Genomic DNA, 15,760 nt, shown 5'->3' on the forward strand with positions numbered 1-15,760 from the left:
GATCACCCGAATTTCCGATGGGGAAATAACCAAAATTCAAGTGCAAATCAAGGTATGCAACAAGGCTAACAAGCGCCAACCCAAATGAAGCCTTCATAATTGGAAGAAACCCTGCAAAATTTCATTAAGGACACTAAGTGTAGTTTTGATCAGGTGAATAAGAACCATGAGACAATGAGTAGGAACCACGATGCATCTATAAAAAATTTGGAGATGCATATTGGATAATTTTTTAGACAAATAGTGATTTTACCTAGCTCAAGTGGAGGATTTACATGTAACGTTGTAGATAATCCTAAGAATGAATCATGCAAGGCTATAGAAATAAGTTTTGAGGTGGCCACAACCAAGGGTGAAGAGGAAATAATGGAAGATGTTTTGATTAAAAAGGAAGAAGTGAGAATTGAAAAAGAGAAGAGTAACAATCAAGGTGACCAAGAGGAGAGAGGAGTTACCATTGAATAATTAATATATAAAACCTCCCCTTGGAGAAGACCCAAGAAGCAGATCTTAAATGAGCCAAATCCATAATTGCCTGATTACATCAAACCGTCTTATCCTATAATTAAGAAGAAACACTTAAAAGAAGATGAGGCAGGATTGTTTGCAAAGTTTAAAGAGATGATGGCTACATTTCAGGTAAGTATTTCATTTCATGAGGTTTTATAACTATTTCCCAAGTTTGCTAAATTTATGCAGGCATTGCTAAAAGGGACAAAGAAGAAGTTGGTAAATTAGCAAGTGAACATGATAGAGAAAGAGGATATGGAAGCACATCAAGCATTTCCACCAAAGATGAAGGATCCAGGAAAGTTCACCATTGCTTGTACCATTGGTGGAGTGAAGATCCCACATGCCTTATGTGATTTAGGATCAAGTATTACTGTCATTTCACTGAATACGTTAAAACACTTGGAAATAGGAGATATCATACCAAGTAATATGACTCTCACTTTAGATGATTCATATGTTACTCATCCGCTTGGCATTGTACTAGACATGTTAGTGCAGGTCAATGGTATCTCATTCCCTGCAGATTTTGTGGTAATTGACATGAAAGGAGTTTCAGGAGTGACAATTATTCTTGAATGCACAATCTTGGCAATCGGGAAAGCATTAATAGACGGGGAGACAAATGAATTTATTTTGATGTTCAACAAGACAAAGGTGGCATTTCATGTGTACGAATGGACATCATATATGGATGATCTAGAGACATGGTACCAACTAGAAGAAAAATGTAGTAGGTATGACAAAGGAATGAAAACAAGGGAATTAACTGGTGTGAGGGCATCCCTTGCGTCTGACATGCCTTAGGCATGAGGCGTTAAGCTAATGATGGAAAAGAAGCACTGGATGGGAGGTAAGCCATCAGTTATAAACTTTTTTTTTTGCAGAATTTACATTATGTTATTCAAGACCTTCCATGAGAGTAATTAATCATTTGAGCATGCTATCCATTACTCTATATGCAGTCTTTAAGGAACAAGTGTAGCTATTGTTTTTTTTCCAGATACACAAGTTTATCACTTTAGAATCGAACAAATGAACCAAGAGAAACTTGATATTCAGGAAAGCAACTTACGACTTGATGGAAAAGGATGAGAAAAGAATCAAAGGACTTGTACTCAATCTTCAGATACCTCAACTAGTAAGGTTTGAGCCAAATTAATTCCATTGTTCACTATTCTTTCTTATTGAGTCTATCCATGCATTATTGTTTTATATAGTTTGAGCCACCCTGTAATATTAGGTACATCCATTGCTACCCACTTTAAGCTTAGTCTTTCTTTCGGTAAATTATCCTAAACTTTTAGTCGTATGACTTGAAAGATCTTATCTTTCCACCCTCTCTTTGGAGTTAGGTAGAAATTGAGTTCTTGAGTGGTATAAAAAAGATTAGGTTTAGGGTTGCCCTTGGAAGTGAACAAAGTTTTAAGTTTGGAGTTGGGGTAGTAGAGAATATTGGTCAAAAAATTCAACAATTGTGAGAAAATAAGAATTGGAAAAAGAAACTTCTTCAAAAAAAAGTAAAAGAATGCTAAGCATAATAAAGACCACAATATAAAAATATCTAGTACCATCAAGAAGGAACAAATCGGTATGATGATAGAAGGAGAACTAGGCACCCAACTCCAAAGGTTTAAACCTACTTTCCAAAAAATATATATTTTACCCGCACATAAGCCAAGATACAACCTATAAAGTCCTCAAATGTGTGTGCTTTGATTTATTTGATGAATTATATTAGAACATGATCAAGCTAAGCATAAACAATTTTGCATGTTGATTGAGAGATTACCTTATCCGTCGAGTGAGTCAAGGTGAGATGAGAGACAAGTTAAGTACTCGTTAAAGTTTGAGGACGTTTTTCGAATTTTCCGGATAGAAGTTTGAAGCTAAAACAATGACCAGGAAAGGAAAAAATTGTATGGTGATGTTCAAATGTTATTATAAGACTTGTTTTCTGTTGAAATGTGTAGTTGCAGGCAAGTTACTTGAGGACAAGCAACAATTCAAGTTTGGGGTTGTGATGACAGTCCGTCATTTGATGAATTCAACCGAAGAAATAGATCAAAACAAGTTAAAGAGGATAAAAAATGAAGAAGAAAGACCAAGGAATGAAGAAAACATAACTAAGTGTGAAGAAATTAGACTTAGTGAAAAATCAGGTGAAAAAGGAGCAAAAGCGTGCATCCACTAGAATAATCATGCACAATATTGCACGCGCGATAAGGACATAAATGTTGCATCGCGTACGATGCAGTTCATCACATGCATGATGGATTGTTTTTCTAGGGTTTTCTGGCGCGTTCGGGTTCATTATGAAGGCTATTTAAGGTTTTTTCTTTCACTTTCTCAAGGGTTACGAAAATTGGCAACAGAAGTACAATTTTTATAACATCAGAGGTGATTTTGAGAGCATTTGATGCCATTGGAGGCCAATCCTTCAAGGAATATCATATGAAATTCTTCCTAATTGTTTTTGGTATTGTATCTTGAATTATGAGTAGATAAATTCCTCTAGGTTAGGTTGTGTTTTAATGAACCTGTTTCAAAATTGTTGGGTAATATGTTGATTTGACTTTGCATGAATCTTATGATCTATAATTCTATTCAATTATTTCTTGTTCGTAATGCTTTTTATGTGAAATACTCTTTTAATCTGATTTTGGGCACATAGGGAATACTGACCATTAGTTTATGTGTTGGATATAGGGAATTTGTCATACTTATGCTAGTTAACTAGGGATAGGAAACCCCAAGTAGTGGCTAATGAATTAACACTCGGTTGCATCGCCTAATCTTGCTTACGCTAGCGGACTAGGGATAGGAAGCTCCAAGTAGTGATTAGTGAGCTATACCGCAAGGGATTGGTTATAGTGATTTTCTTAATTTACCGTGGGATTATAGTGACAAGATTATTCATGTAAGGCATAAAACATCAACAATATAGAAACAAGGAATTCTATACACAACCTGACCTCTTCCATAATTTTGTCTAAACACTTTGTTTATTTTCACTTTGAAATATAATCCCCCGACCCCCATTTACTATTTTCTACGCATTACACACTTTTTTTCTTGTTAAAAAGAAGTCCTTTTGGATTTGATATTTTATTACTTCAACATTATCGGTACACTTTTTGAGAAGTCATCCGTACTTATTATATCCTTCAACGTTCTGTCAAGTGCTTCAAAAGCATGCTACTAGGCCTCAACCCAAATAATCAGTTTTGTCTACTTTAGAAGCTCGACAACGTCATCGTTGTAGTTAATCTTGCAAGTAGAATTTTTCATAGTAGGGACTGGTATCTTGAACTTGGAATGTGCGGTTCTACCTCCAAGAAATAAAAGATAAGATATTCCACTTTTTGCAACAGATAAACATATATAATGTTTAGACCTCAAAGCATTTGCAAGTGTTCTCAACATGTATGTCTTACCAGTACCGCCATAACCATGTAGGAAGATTTCTCCACCTTTTTGAGCCTGGAAAGACTCCATAATTCTTTCATAGATCATTCTTTGTTCATCTAAGAGAGACATTATAAAGATTAATGTAAACCATGATAGAAAAAAACTTGTTAATATTGAGAATATATGGGATATGAGACAATATAGTAATATTTATTCACATAGACCTGTAAGAGCATTGAAAAGATTTGTAAATTCTGATCCATGGCTGGAACATCATAATTTCTTTCGTCATATATAAGTTGATTGCCTAATTGTTGTAGATATTACGCATCCGGATATGGAATTGGTTTAAAATATGAAAGACTTCATAGATTTCCTTGAAGTAGTTTTCCAATCTCAATTAAAGTCAAATTGTGTACTTCTGAATCAGACAATACCAATTCTATAAGCATTGATACCAAAACACAACTAAAGTTCACAATTAGAATACATGTATATTTGGCAGCAGCAGATATGTAAAAAAATAGTATTTGCAATACAAATCAAACATACAGAGTCTACAATTCTATGAGACAAAATATGTCCATCATAAAGTTTGTTCAAGAGGAAGAAATTAGGAACATCATTGAATTTATAGCAAATAAATAGTAAACAAATTCTTGTTCGAAAGACATATCACAAAATAAATGATTAGTTAGATGTGTTGAACCTGTATTTTGCGCCAATTGTCTTTGTGCGTGCAACATTCAATTCGATAATAAAATCCATGATTCCTTCCAAACATGAGTAGGCCGATTAACATCGTCAGGCAAAATCCTGACTACAAAATTTTTCGAAGAAAATAACCTGAACCCTATTCACTTGCCAATTTGATATCCCCAAGGTATTCTCGATCGTCTTCAAGGAAGCCCATTGCAAAGCAGGCATCCCTAAAAGTATAAAATTGTGTATCGCCAATTTTGGAAATTTCCTCATAATTGGTAGGTCCCTTGACTACTATCAACATCATTCACAGGTAAAATGGTTCTTTAGTGGTTTGTGGAACCCATATCAAACGACAAATAGTGAACCCCCTTTTTCGCGGCTTCGTCAATTTGTTTCTCTTTTGATAAACGACTTTGGATACAAATTATATGTATGTCAATGATTGGGATTCTTCATATTTCCCATTAGCAACGAGCTAAGCAGTGAACATAGATTCAGTGACACATGCCTTTTCCAAGATATTCTCCATTATGTCAAAATCAGTGTAATAAACCACTTTCTCACCTATTAAATGACATAACATATGTTCAACCTTCGGTTTCCTGCCATGAATGATGTAAGCATAAATCCGCCAACACCCTTCACCCGGGGAGACATACCTACAATCCAGATATTGTTTGATCTCATTGATGGGATCTTTGTCATTTGTTATGATTCTGTCATCTCCTTTGTGTATATACTTGAAAATATATTTTATAGATGTACTTTGGTTGCACCATTTAATGTTAATATGAGCATGGTATTTCAAAAGTAACCTTGTATTGTAAGGTACAACATGGCGATTATCCAATGTGATGCCATCCTTGCAAATAACATGGGTTTTGGATCGTCTTTTGTAAAGTGGATAGCCTTCCTCATCAATTTTTGTTACCTCAGTTAACTTATTGGGAATGTATTTCGAGCATTTTCTATTTATCATACATGGTGATCTCATCCGTGAGAGACCACAGGGTCCATGTATCATGTGTGTCGTGACCAAGTTGTATAAAGTAGGATGAAGTTGAGGGTTCAAAATCTTAGCACAAAGGATTTTATCTATGTCGAAAGGTGTTGGATATTTGCTTTGAGGGTGAAAGAAAATTAAAATATGAGCATGTGGCAACCCTTGCTTTTGGAATTCAATTGTGTATATAACTGTAAAACAAACAGGGTGTAATGTTTAGAACTTATATAATTAAATAGTATGAAATAATCTGAATATAAGTGAGTGAAGAAAACATACATGCCAACACTTTGACAAGGACATGATGTTTGATTATATCAGTCATCAGTTCATCAAATTTTATTTTGAAAACCTTGGTAATGATATATGGCCTAACATGCGGCTTTAATGTAGTGCCTGATAACACACATGAAATTTCAGGACAAGCGAGATTGCAAGTAAATGTTATAAATAAATCAAGGAATCCGAACTTACTTGAAATTTCCATACCATCAAAATACATTTGGTCCAGGTATATCTTGCTTCCAACAAAAGACGACAGCAACACAACTCTTTTTTCTCTTTTGTTGCTTCAGTATGGTGACTACTACCGTATAGATCATTAAACTGTTATTATTTTCCAACTCTTAACTTCGATTGATTCTTCCTCAACCAATTAAGTCATTATGACTCCATAATTACGTAACCGTCAACCAAATACTGTTGAAATAGTTGTCTTGAATGCAATAAAGTTGTTGCTTCAGTTTTGTGTTGTTGCAATCAGAAGGAAAGCCAATCCTTAATGGTTAGACAATTTTTCCTGGTCACCAAATGTTCATGTTCATACTTGTGAAGTATATTATTTTTGTAACCATCTTAGCCATAGGTAAAAATCAGAGGGTATTGTAACCATCATGTGCTTGGATTATAATGTCTCTTTGACATGCAGAATCAATATCACCAACAATTAGAGTAAGAACTTCTGAAACTGTAGGCCTATTGTACACACTGTAAGACCCTAATTTTGACCCTAAGATCCCTCATGCTATCTCATTATTTGCATTAGTTTTGTGATCACACCTTGGCATCCTCCTTACCCCTTATTCATTGGGTTTGCATTGGGAGAGGTCACCAGGCACATTTGATTGTATCATACTTAGTTTTTCATTGTTTACTAACCAAAATGCCAAAAATATGTCTATGTATAGTTTTTTACTTTTGTAGGTAGTGTGTGTGTTCACCCATGCTCCATCAAGCTCATATCTAGGGTTTAAGACCCTAAATGCAAGGAGATCAATCAAGATATGGTTTACATTGGTTCTAGACATCATATATGGATCCCCATGGTCTTCACATATCATTTTGATCAAGAATTCATCAAAAGTTTGAAGCTTGTTTGCCTTGGAATCCCTAATTCATCTAGTTATCTTGTGTGACTTCCTCAACAAGTTTCTTCAACATTTGATCAAGTATATCAAGTGACACTTCATATTACATTGTCCTATGCATATATTATCCCCCATGAATCTCGAATATCAAGATCATGTCAAGTTTTCGAGTTGGTTCATGGTGGTTGACTAGAGAAAGTCAACTGGTCAAAACTGGGGTTCCCTAGGCCCTATCTGCTACAATGTTTGTCATACAAAAATGATTCCAAGAGAAACATTACTCCTTATGACATTAAAAACAACTTTCATGTTTAAGTCAAGAGCTATTTTTGATTGGAAAGTCATTTTTTATGGTGAAAGATTATAGGTCATTTTGTCTGAACCCTAGTTAGAAGGTCAACTTCCAAGGACCATAACTTGCGCAATTTTTATGAGATGAAATCCATTCAAGTACCATGATCATATTCAAGATGTCCTTTTAAACTTTTATGTTTGGAATAATTTCCAATTCGACTTGGAAATGCATGTTCCAAGAGGAAAGATTATAGGTTATTTTGGGTCATTACCATTGAACAAGTGATTTTCCTCAAATTCTAAAATGAATAACTCCTTCATGCCCAATCCAAATGCGGTCAAATTTGTGACCAAATTGAAGAGGTTTGAAATAGCTACAACTTTAATGAAGGAACCGTTTCCATTTGAAGTCCATAGTAAAAGTTATTCAAGGTGGAAGAAGTGAACATTTGGCTTAGTACTTTGAAAATTTTCAAATATGTTTGATTTTCCAAACTTCCACCTCAAAATTCATAATGATCCAAGCTTCAAATGGAAAAGTTTTCAACATTAAAGTTGTTCCTCTTGATCTAACCTTTCCAAGTAGTCCAAGATCATCTCATTTGGCCAAGAAAGAAAGGACTTGCGCATGGGTTCTTTTCAAAGGACCATTTGGAGAGATTTCACCTTCACATTTCAAATTCAAATGCATGGCCACATGACATGATTTCAGCATTGTACACAAGCCATTTTGGACCTAAATACATCACTTGATAGGCCTATCACATGGCCATGCAAGCATGCAATGCAAATTGCTAAATTTGGAAAATTTTGGAAGTGTGTGGAAATGAATCACATTGGCTATAAATACAACCCTCATTGATCAGAATTGAGGACCTCATGCCCAAGCTTTGAACCTGCAATCCAAACCCTCCCCTTTAAAGGATAATCTTGAAGGTTTTCATTTGAAAATCGAGCTTAAAATCTCATTCTGTTTTGAGATTGAAACTCCAAGAGTCCATGCTTCCTTTTGTCTTAATCACCTCCTGTAAGCTTCTGAAGTCAAGTCAAGCATAATTAGGATCAAGATTAAGCAAGTTTAAAGCTCCTTCGAAGGTAATTTTTCAGAATTTTCATCTCTTCGATTCTCTCTCAATTCTTCACTATTCTTTGTGATTTTTGGTTGTCTGAAGTCCACCAATGTAGGCAACAAGATTGTGTGGCTTTGAGGTCAAATCGAAGCAACTCAGTTCATGATCCTCAAAACTCAAATCCCTGTATCTTTTTATATACTTGGAATTGGAGAAAGTTGAGGCCAAATTTGAGCTCCTAAGCATTTTTTCTTTAAATCCATGTCCTTGTTTTTCATTTTAGTGGTTGTTGGTGGTGGACCAGTTCGGTGAGGCCCACCGGAGAAGAAGACCGGAGCTAGGGCTCTGGTGATGTGTTGGCGTGTCCAAAGCCATTAGGTTATGATATCACATTTTAATCATAGCCATTTATTTTGATTACCAACCCTGCCACGCGTTTGACTCAAGTGTTGGTGGAATGTGCGCTTCTGGCCATCAGATCTGCCACCTCAATTAATGAGGGAGATCTGATGGGCCTCATTTTTTTGAATTTCCTTTTTATTTCTGAATTTATGTTTAATTGCTTTATTTTGTTTAATTCATAATAATTTCATTTCTAATCCAAAAAATATGAGACTTTCACCAAAAATCTTTAAATATTTTTCTCTTTCATTTTATGAATTAAAATTACTTTTTGGATTAATTTTGATTTTTTTCATGAATTAAATATTTTTGTGCATATTTTTAATTGTTTAAAAATACTTCTGACTTTTCAAAAATAATGAAATTTTTTGTCTAAGGTCCTTTGACCTTGTTTGACCTAGCATAAATCTCTTGACCATTTATTTGGTGTTTTGAAGAGGTTTTAGGTTTTGACCAAACTAATTTGTATTTTAATGCATTTTTAAATTGATTTTTACTTGATTAATTATGTAAAAATTATGTTGAGCCATTTCTATGGTCTTGTGATGTTTGACTATTTGTTTAGGCCTTGGTCAAGGTTGATTTGACTATTGTTGGATTAAAGTAATTGGATTTAGGGGATTGATGAAATGACATTTCATCTCCCAAAATGAATGAATGATTTTAATTTGATAAAATTCCTCCCAGGACCAATTTGTGTTTCGCTCATTCCCCTCCCCCTTCATCTTCATCCCTATTCTTCCCAACCCCTTTCATTGACCAATAAAATCTCAAATATCCTAAGGCTAATTGGTTCATCAATGACCTTGTGTGAGATGAACCAATACAAGTATGGATAAGATAGGTTCATCCCTCTTGATCTTTTCTTTTAGTGTGTGGTATGTTTTAGGAGTTTGGTTCATTATACCAAATCTCTAACATGCATTAACACCTAAATTTTTATTGCCCGACCCTAGATAGTTGTGACTTCTACATAAGTCCAATTACGGTTGCTTAACATAGAGCTAAATTTGACCCTAAAGGCATAACATTCTAGTAAGTGAGATTGTAAGTCTCCCATCTTTCATGGTATTCTGTGGAAACTTGGTCTTTTTTCCTTCTTATGGAAGATGTCTTGGTTCATGGATCCATGCTTGCGAATAGATGGTTAAGTGTTCTCCAAAGAATGACGTAATCAATTAAAAATCAAAACACCACTAACACTTAACTAACATTTAACTAACTCTTATTAATATTGCTTTACTTTTTAAGTCATTTACTTTATGCAATTTAATTTTTTGTCATTTATCATTCATTGCCATTTACATTTCATTTAACTTATTTATGTTTATGTCATTTTCACTTTGCTCAGTTGAGCCATATCTTGTGATTGTATATATTTTGTTTCTGCATTTTGATTTTGTTTGTGGTCTTAGGACCTTAAAACACCTAATAAACAACAAAAACCCTAAAAAATGTTTGGTGGACTGTTGAGCTTGATCTAAACTTTTGGACTTAGAACTAGGCAACATTCCCTATGCAAAAAGGAGTTGGCCAATGCCAACTTTCTGAAATCAAGTTATTGTGAACGGAGCCTTCATCTGATGCAAGTCTTGGGATGTGTTTGAGTTCATCTGCTACATTATCTTGATGCAAACTGTTATTTTGATCTTGGGTCTAATGTTTTATTCTGAGTTGATCAAGGAATATTTCATCTAATACATGAGGAAACAAAGAAGACTGCTAGCTATGGGATTTTCTTGCTTGGATGTGGTTATATTTATTTGATGCCTTGATCTTCATGATGTCTGATATTGCTAATTGCCTGATTGATTATTGCTTGATTCAAAGTCCAAAAGGGAATTGGGTTTCTATATGACATCCTTGTCTGTTGGATTGCATCCCATCGGTCATATCTTTTCAACTCTTAACTTTTAATTGTATGCTTAGGATTAGTCTCTTCATCTCCTTCCACTTCTTAAATATCAAAATCTCTGTCCCTTTTCAAAAACTTTCTTTGCTTGTGATTTCAAACTTAGACCTTATTTCAAGTAAAAACTTTGGCCTTATGCCGTTGAATTTTTGAACTCCTTTTTTAAAATCAAACTTGTAAATAAATCTAATCATATTGACTTAAAATTTCAAAAGACAAAAATAACTAACAACATCATTCAAACCTTTGGCCCCTTTGTGCCCTTCTTAGTTAAATTTTTGTTAAAAGTAATTCACCAACTTTGAAATTTTTACCACGAACTACGAGGTTTTGATCCCTCATTTTTATGTTGGTACGTAGGAACAAGTCTAAAGGTCTTGTCAAATACAAAAATATAATAAATGAATTCTCTTCTCATCCCCACACTCTATTTTTCTCAAACATCTTTTATACCAAAAACACATACAGACATAAAAAAAGGGCTCCCTAGGAGTACCTAGGACACTTTGGGTGCTAACACCTTCCCTCTGTGTAACCAACCCCCTTACCTGTAATCTCTAGCATTTTATTAGTTTTGATTTGAAAACTTCTTATCTTTGGGTTTTGTTCGTACTTTTCCTTTTTCCTTTGGAACAATAAAAGCGCGGTGGCGACTCTGGTTTTATCGACGCTAAGCTTATCCATAACTCAGTGGTCATGAATTTACCGCTACATAAATTAAGTGGCGACTCTGCCGGGGTGTAGTCCTCAGTGGATTTAGCCTACTTTTTTATGTGTATATATTTGTATATTTGATGTTTGTATATTTGTTTGCATGATATAATTTGTCTATTGTACTTGATGATCTCTGAGTGGTGAGATAAGTTCTAACCCGAACTTGAGTGCAATTAAGATAGGAGGATGGTATAATCATGTTTAAATTGTGTGGAGTAGTCCTTAACAAGTTTGCTTGAAACCCATCTCCTCAGTGGAGACCCTTTGGAGTTACTAATGTCACACAGGTTAATTATGGTTAGGTATTACTTTCTTCGATTTGGGGTCTGAGAAGCTGAGGACCGTAGAACATTTAACCCAACATGGCCTATTTAGGACGTAGTACGGAGACTCTTCAGGTGTAGACCTGATAATAGTTGGTACATGATACTACACTCAGACGAGTTTCTCTTGAGAATATTATGGGTTGATGAGTTAGTCAGCCTAACCTGTAATATCCGATAGATGGGATTAAGACTCTAGGAACTTTTTAGAACATGATTTAAAGGTTTTTATCCTTAGTGCACTCCTTTGGGATGGTTCTTAACCTGACTCCATGTTCGTGACTCACAACAAACCCTTTGATTCTCGGTTGATCCGATCAAGTCTTGTCAATATCAATGGAACTTGGGTGTTGATAAGGTGAAAAACATAATCCACCAAAATGGATGATTGATCTTGATAATGACTTGATCCATCTGTTGACCTTTGTTTGTGTTTGCCTTGTGTGTGGTCCCTTGTTTGTGATTGTTGCATTCATGCATACATGCACATCATGACACTCATCACACAAAAATAAATTTCAAGGAACTGAGGTCTTATTTGAAAATATTTTCAAACCATGGATTATGGACGAAGGAACACTAAGAAGTACAGTTTCAAATGTCCTGATTTTAAATAACTAAGGAAGTTGTCATCTTTTGTATTGTATCCCTTGAACATCAAGAAGCATCATGGGAAGCTCTTGTCTGTGTTATCTACTGATGTGGTTGAAGGGCTTCTGAGCGTTTTGGTTCAATTCTATGATCCTCTTTACCGGTGCTTCACTTTTCCTAATTATCAGCTTGTGCCTACGTTAGATGAGTATGCCCATCTCTTGGGAATACCCGTATCTGACAAAGTACCCTTTAGTGGATTTAAGGAGATTCCCAAATCTCATATCATAGTTGAAGCTCTTCATTTGAAAAAATCTGATATTGCGGCTTATTTGGTGAAGAAAGGAAGTATTATGGGGTTGACTTCTGAATTCCTCATTGGTAAAGCTATTGTCTTTGCTCAAGTCGATAGTGTGGATGCTTTTGATGCCTTTGTTTCGTCTGAATTGTACAATCTTGACCAAAACCTTCAAACCCTAAAGATCTTGAAGGAAAACCCCACCTCAGTTTTCTTATTTGAATCCCTCAAAGATCATAACCAAATATTCTCGGTACAACAAACCTAATTGGACGTTATCAATCCTAATCTAGATAACACCCAATCAAAAAATGATTATGTGTAGTTTGATTGTGTGTATTCCTAGATTGAATTGAAGATGATGAGATGCTTTGAAATTCTGGATTCATGTAGGTTTTACTCACTCTAAAAACCTTACTAGAGAATGATGCATGTACAAAGTATTTATTTATGTGAGATTCATAAGAAGCAAAGGGAATGCAAAAGGAATGAAAACAATTGCAATTTTTCAAAAAATTTAACTAATAGGTCGACTTATATGAATCATGTGTCGACCTATTCAAGTCATGTGATGACCTGTTGGAAGCATGTGTCGACCTGTAAGGTTATCTACTGTCCGTAGGTCGACCTGGAGACTCGGCACATGAGATAAAGGTTACAGACTTTAATACTGCAGTATATGTGTTGACCTATACCATCTATGTGTTGACCTGAAGTTTTAAAAATTCATCTATAGGTCGACCTGTAGTCGTATTTGTCGACCTATAATGAGGGTTTTTCACTTCAAACAAGTTTCTCATGAAGAACATACTATTTTGATGCACAAATGTTTTCAAGACCATTTCCAACAATATTGACATGTTACCTAATGCAAGAACGCTAAAATTCAAAGCTAGACTCGGATGATACTGTCCAATGTACATAATACTTCCTAGTTTTGACATCATGCAAAACATATATAAATGGAAGAATGCGCTCGCATACTCCCCCTTTTTGATGATGGAAAAACTCGAGACAATGCGTTCTTGTTCATGGAAAGCTCCCCTTGAATGTGTGCATCATACTTCTCCCCCTTTAACAACATCAAAAAGAGATCAAGAACATAATTAGAAGAATCACATATACATAGTAGAGAATACAAAGGCAATTTTCAAAGGCAAGAAATATGCTTACATGTATACAATATATATGATAACACACAAACTAAATAAACAACACAACAATAAAAACAACCATAAGTACTTAATACAACAACTATTGTTTAAATCCAAACGGTTAAACAAACATCATTAATACATAACCCAAGAGGTAAACAAAACATAATCTAAAAAGCTCATGCATAAAGACACTAAAACATGAATTAACAAAATGCAGAAAGACATAAGACACCCAAAATAACCGGACACCGGAAGACTAATCTCCTAACATATCATATAACCATCCATGTATCTTCTCCTACGTCCAGATCAGTAATAATTATCCCAAACAATGAATTCCACAATTCATATGTAAACTCATAAATCACATTACCAATGGTAAACATAAAATGAGAACCATCTTTCCCATGCAACCCGAAATAGAACACCCGAATAAGATTCTCATTGTAGTCTTATGCAAGTCACAAAAAGTAGTTAATTTTCTGATGAGTCACCAACTCAGCAACACTAGGAAGAGCTAATCGAGTAACAAATTTGGCTTTCCAGACATATTGTTTTACCACTACCCTATCCTTGTGCTTTTCTTCAAACTCCTCAATACATCTACGAAATACTAATGATAATGGAGTTTCTATAGCAGTAGATGAGGCACTAGCCTTTCCTTTACCTTTAGAATCAGTCTCAGTCTTTGCTAGCTTAGGAGCCATTGAGAAATTTAAGATAGAATATGCACACCAAGTGTTTGATAGATTTTTTGAATGAACTATGATGGAGAATGAGAGATTTAAGAATGGTCACACACTCAACCAAGACGCACAATCACAATAACATACAATAATGAGAAACTGATCCAAAAACAAATGAGAATCTGAAATATTTGTGACTTAGGGTGAATAGAGGGTTTTTGTAAAAGTAAGAGGAGAAATAAGATGAATGGTAGATATTTGATGAAAATGTGAAGGAAGATGAAATGGGTTGAGAGAGACAAACAAGATTTGACGAAAATGAATGACTTTTATGAGATGAGATGAAACTTGGAAACTTAAGAGATTTTAGTGCATGAATGTGAGATGGAATTTTTTGTACCAAAAGAGTGGAATATGAGTCGACCTCTGAGTTAATGTGTCGACTTCTTAAGGTTTTGTGTCGGCACATACTAGAACGTTTAATCAAGAATAAAAAAATTTATTCCATAGGTCGATCTATCCACGGATGTGTCGACACATCCTGAAGCATTTTTGACAGATACCAATAAAATCAAATTATGCATCGACCTATGCGATCATGTGTCGATGCATTATGGACAAAAGTTGACAAAACTCACATGTCTGACTTATGAAATGATTTTTGATGAATCATAATGACTTAAGCATGACTAATGAATAAGAGACTATGCATATGCAATGATTTAATGGTTTGAAAGCAATTAACATGCAAACACAAGACTACGCAAGAGTTGGCAAAAGATATAGATAACATATGATCACATTTAGTATGAAGTCACTATAAACATATGAAATGAAATACACAATGGCGGAACTGAGATTTTTGTAAGTGAATAAACATTACATATATCATACACATACTACATCATATACCTTTGAAAAATAAACAGGTAATGGAAATACTCACTTATGAAATAATAAAAAAGATAGAAACGATATAACCTCATCGTACGGAAGATGGAGGATGCACAAGCATTCCACGAGAAACTTTTGAAAGAAATTTGAAATGAATGTAACAAGTGACACAAACACAAACAAAACCAAAACGCTCTTACCACTTTTCTCTTTGCACAAGTATTTAAGAGTGCTATTAATAATGTACCCAAGAGTCTCATTGACTTGATGGTCATCCTAATACTTGGACTTTCAATCTTGTTCAATTATGATAATCATCTTGCTCATCCTCGCGTTTCCTCATCTTAGGTTGATCAATCCCTAATTTGATGAACTTAAGTATGTCTTGTTGAAGATAACCTACATCATTAAGAAAAATACCTT

At 34.7% G+C, this 15,760-nt stretch overlaps 1 protein-coding gene across 1 annotated transcript; it reads left to right on the plus strand.

Annotated features, from left to right (window-relative positions):
• Window positions 1-747: 747 nt before the first annotated feature.
• Window positions 748-1,317, plus strand: LOC127131133 (uncharacterized). The gene has a single exon (XM_051060069.1). The coding sequence runs from the start codon at window positions 748-750 to the stop codon at window positions 1,315-1,317; it is 570 nt and encodes a 189-aa protein (XP_050916026.1).
• Window positions 1,318-15,760: the final 14,443 nt, after the last annotated feature.

The sequence above is a fragment of the Lathyrus oleraceus genome, chromosome 3, assembly GCF_024323335.1.
Source record: "Lathyrus oleraceus cultivar Zhongwan6 chromosome 3, CAAS_Psat_ZW6_1.0, whole genome shotgun sequence".
Taxonomy (NCBI): Eukaryota; Viridiplantae; Streptophyta; class Magnoliopsida; order Fabales; family Fabaceae; genus Lathyrus; species Lathyrus oleraceus.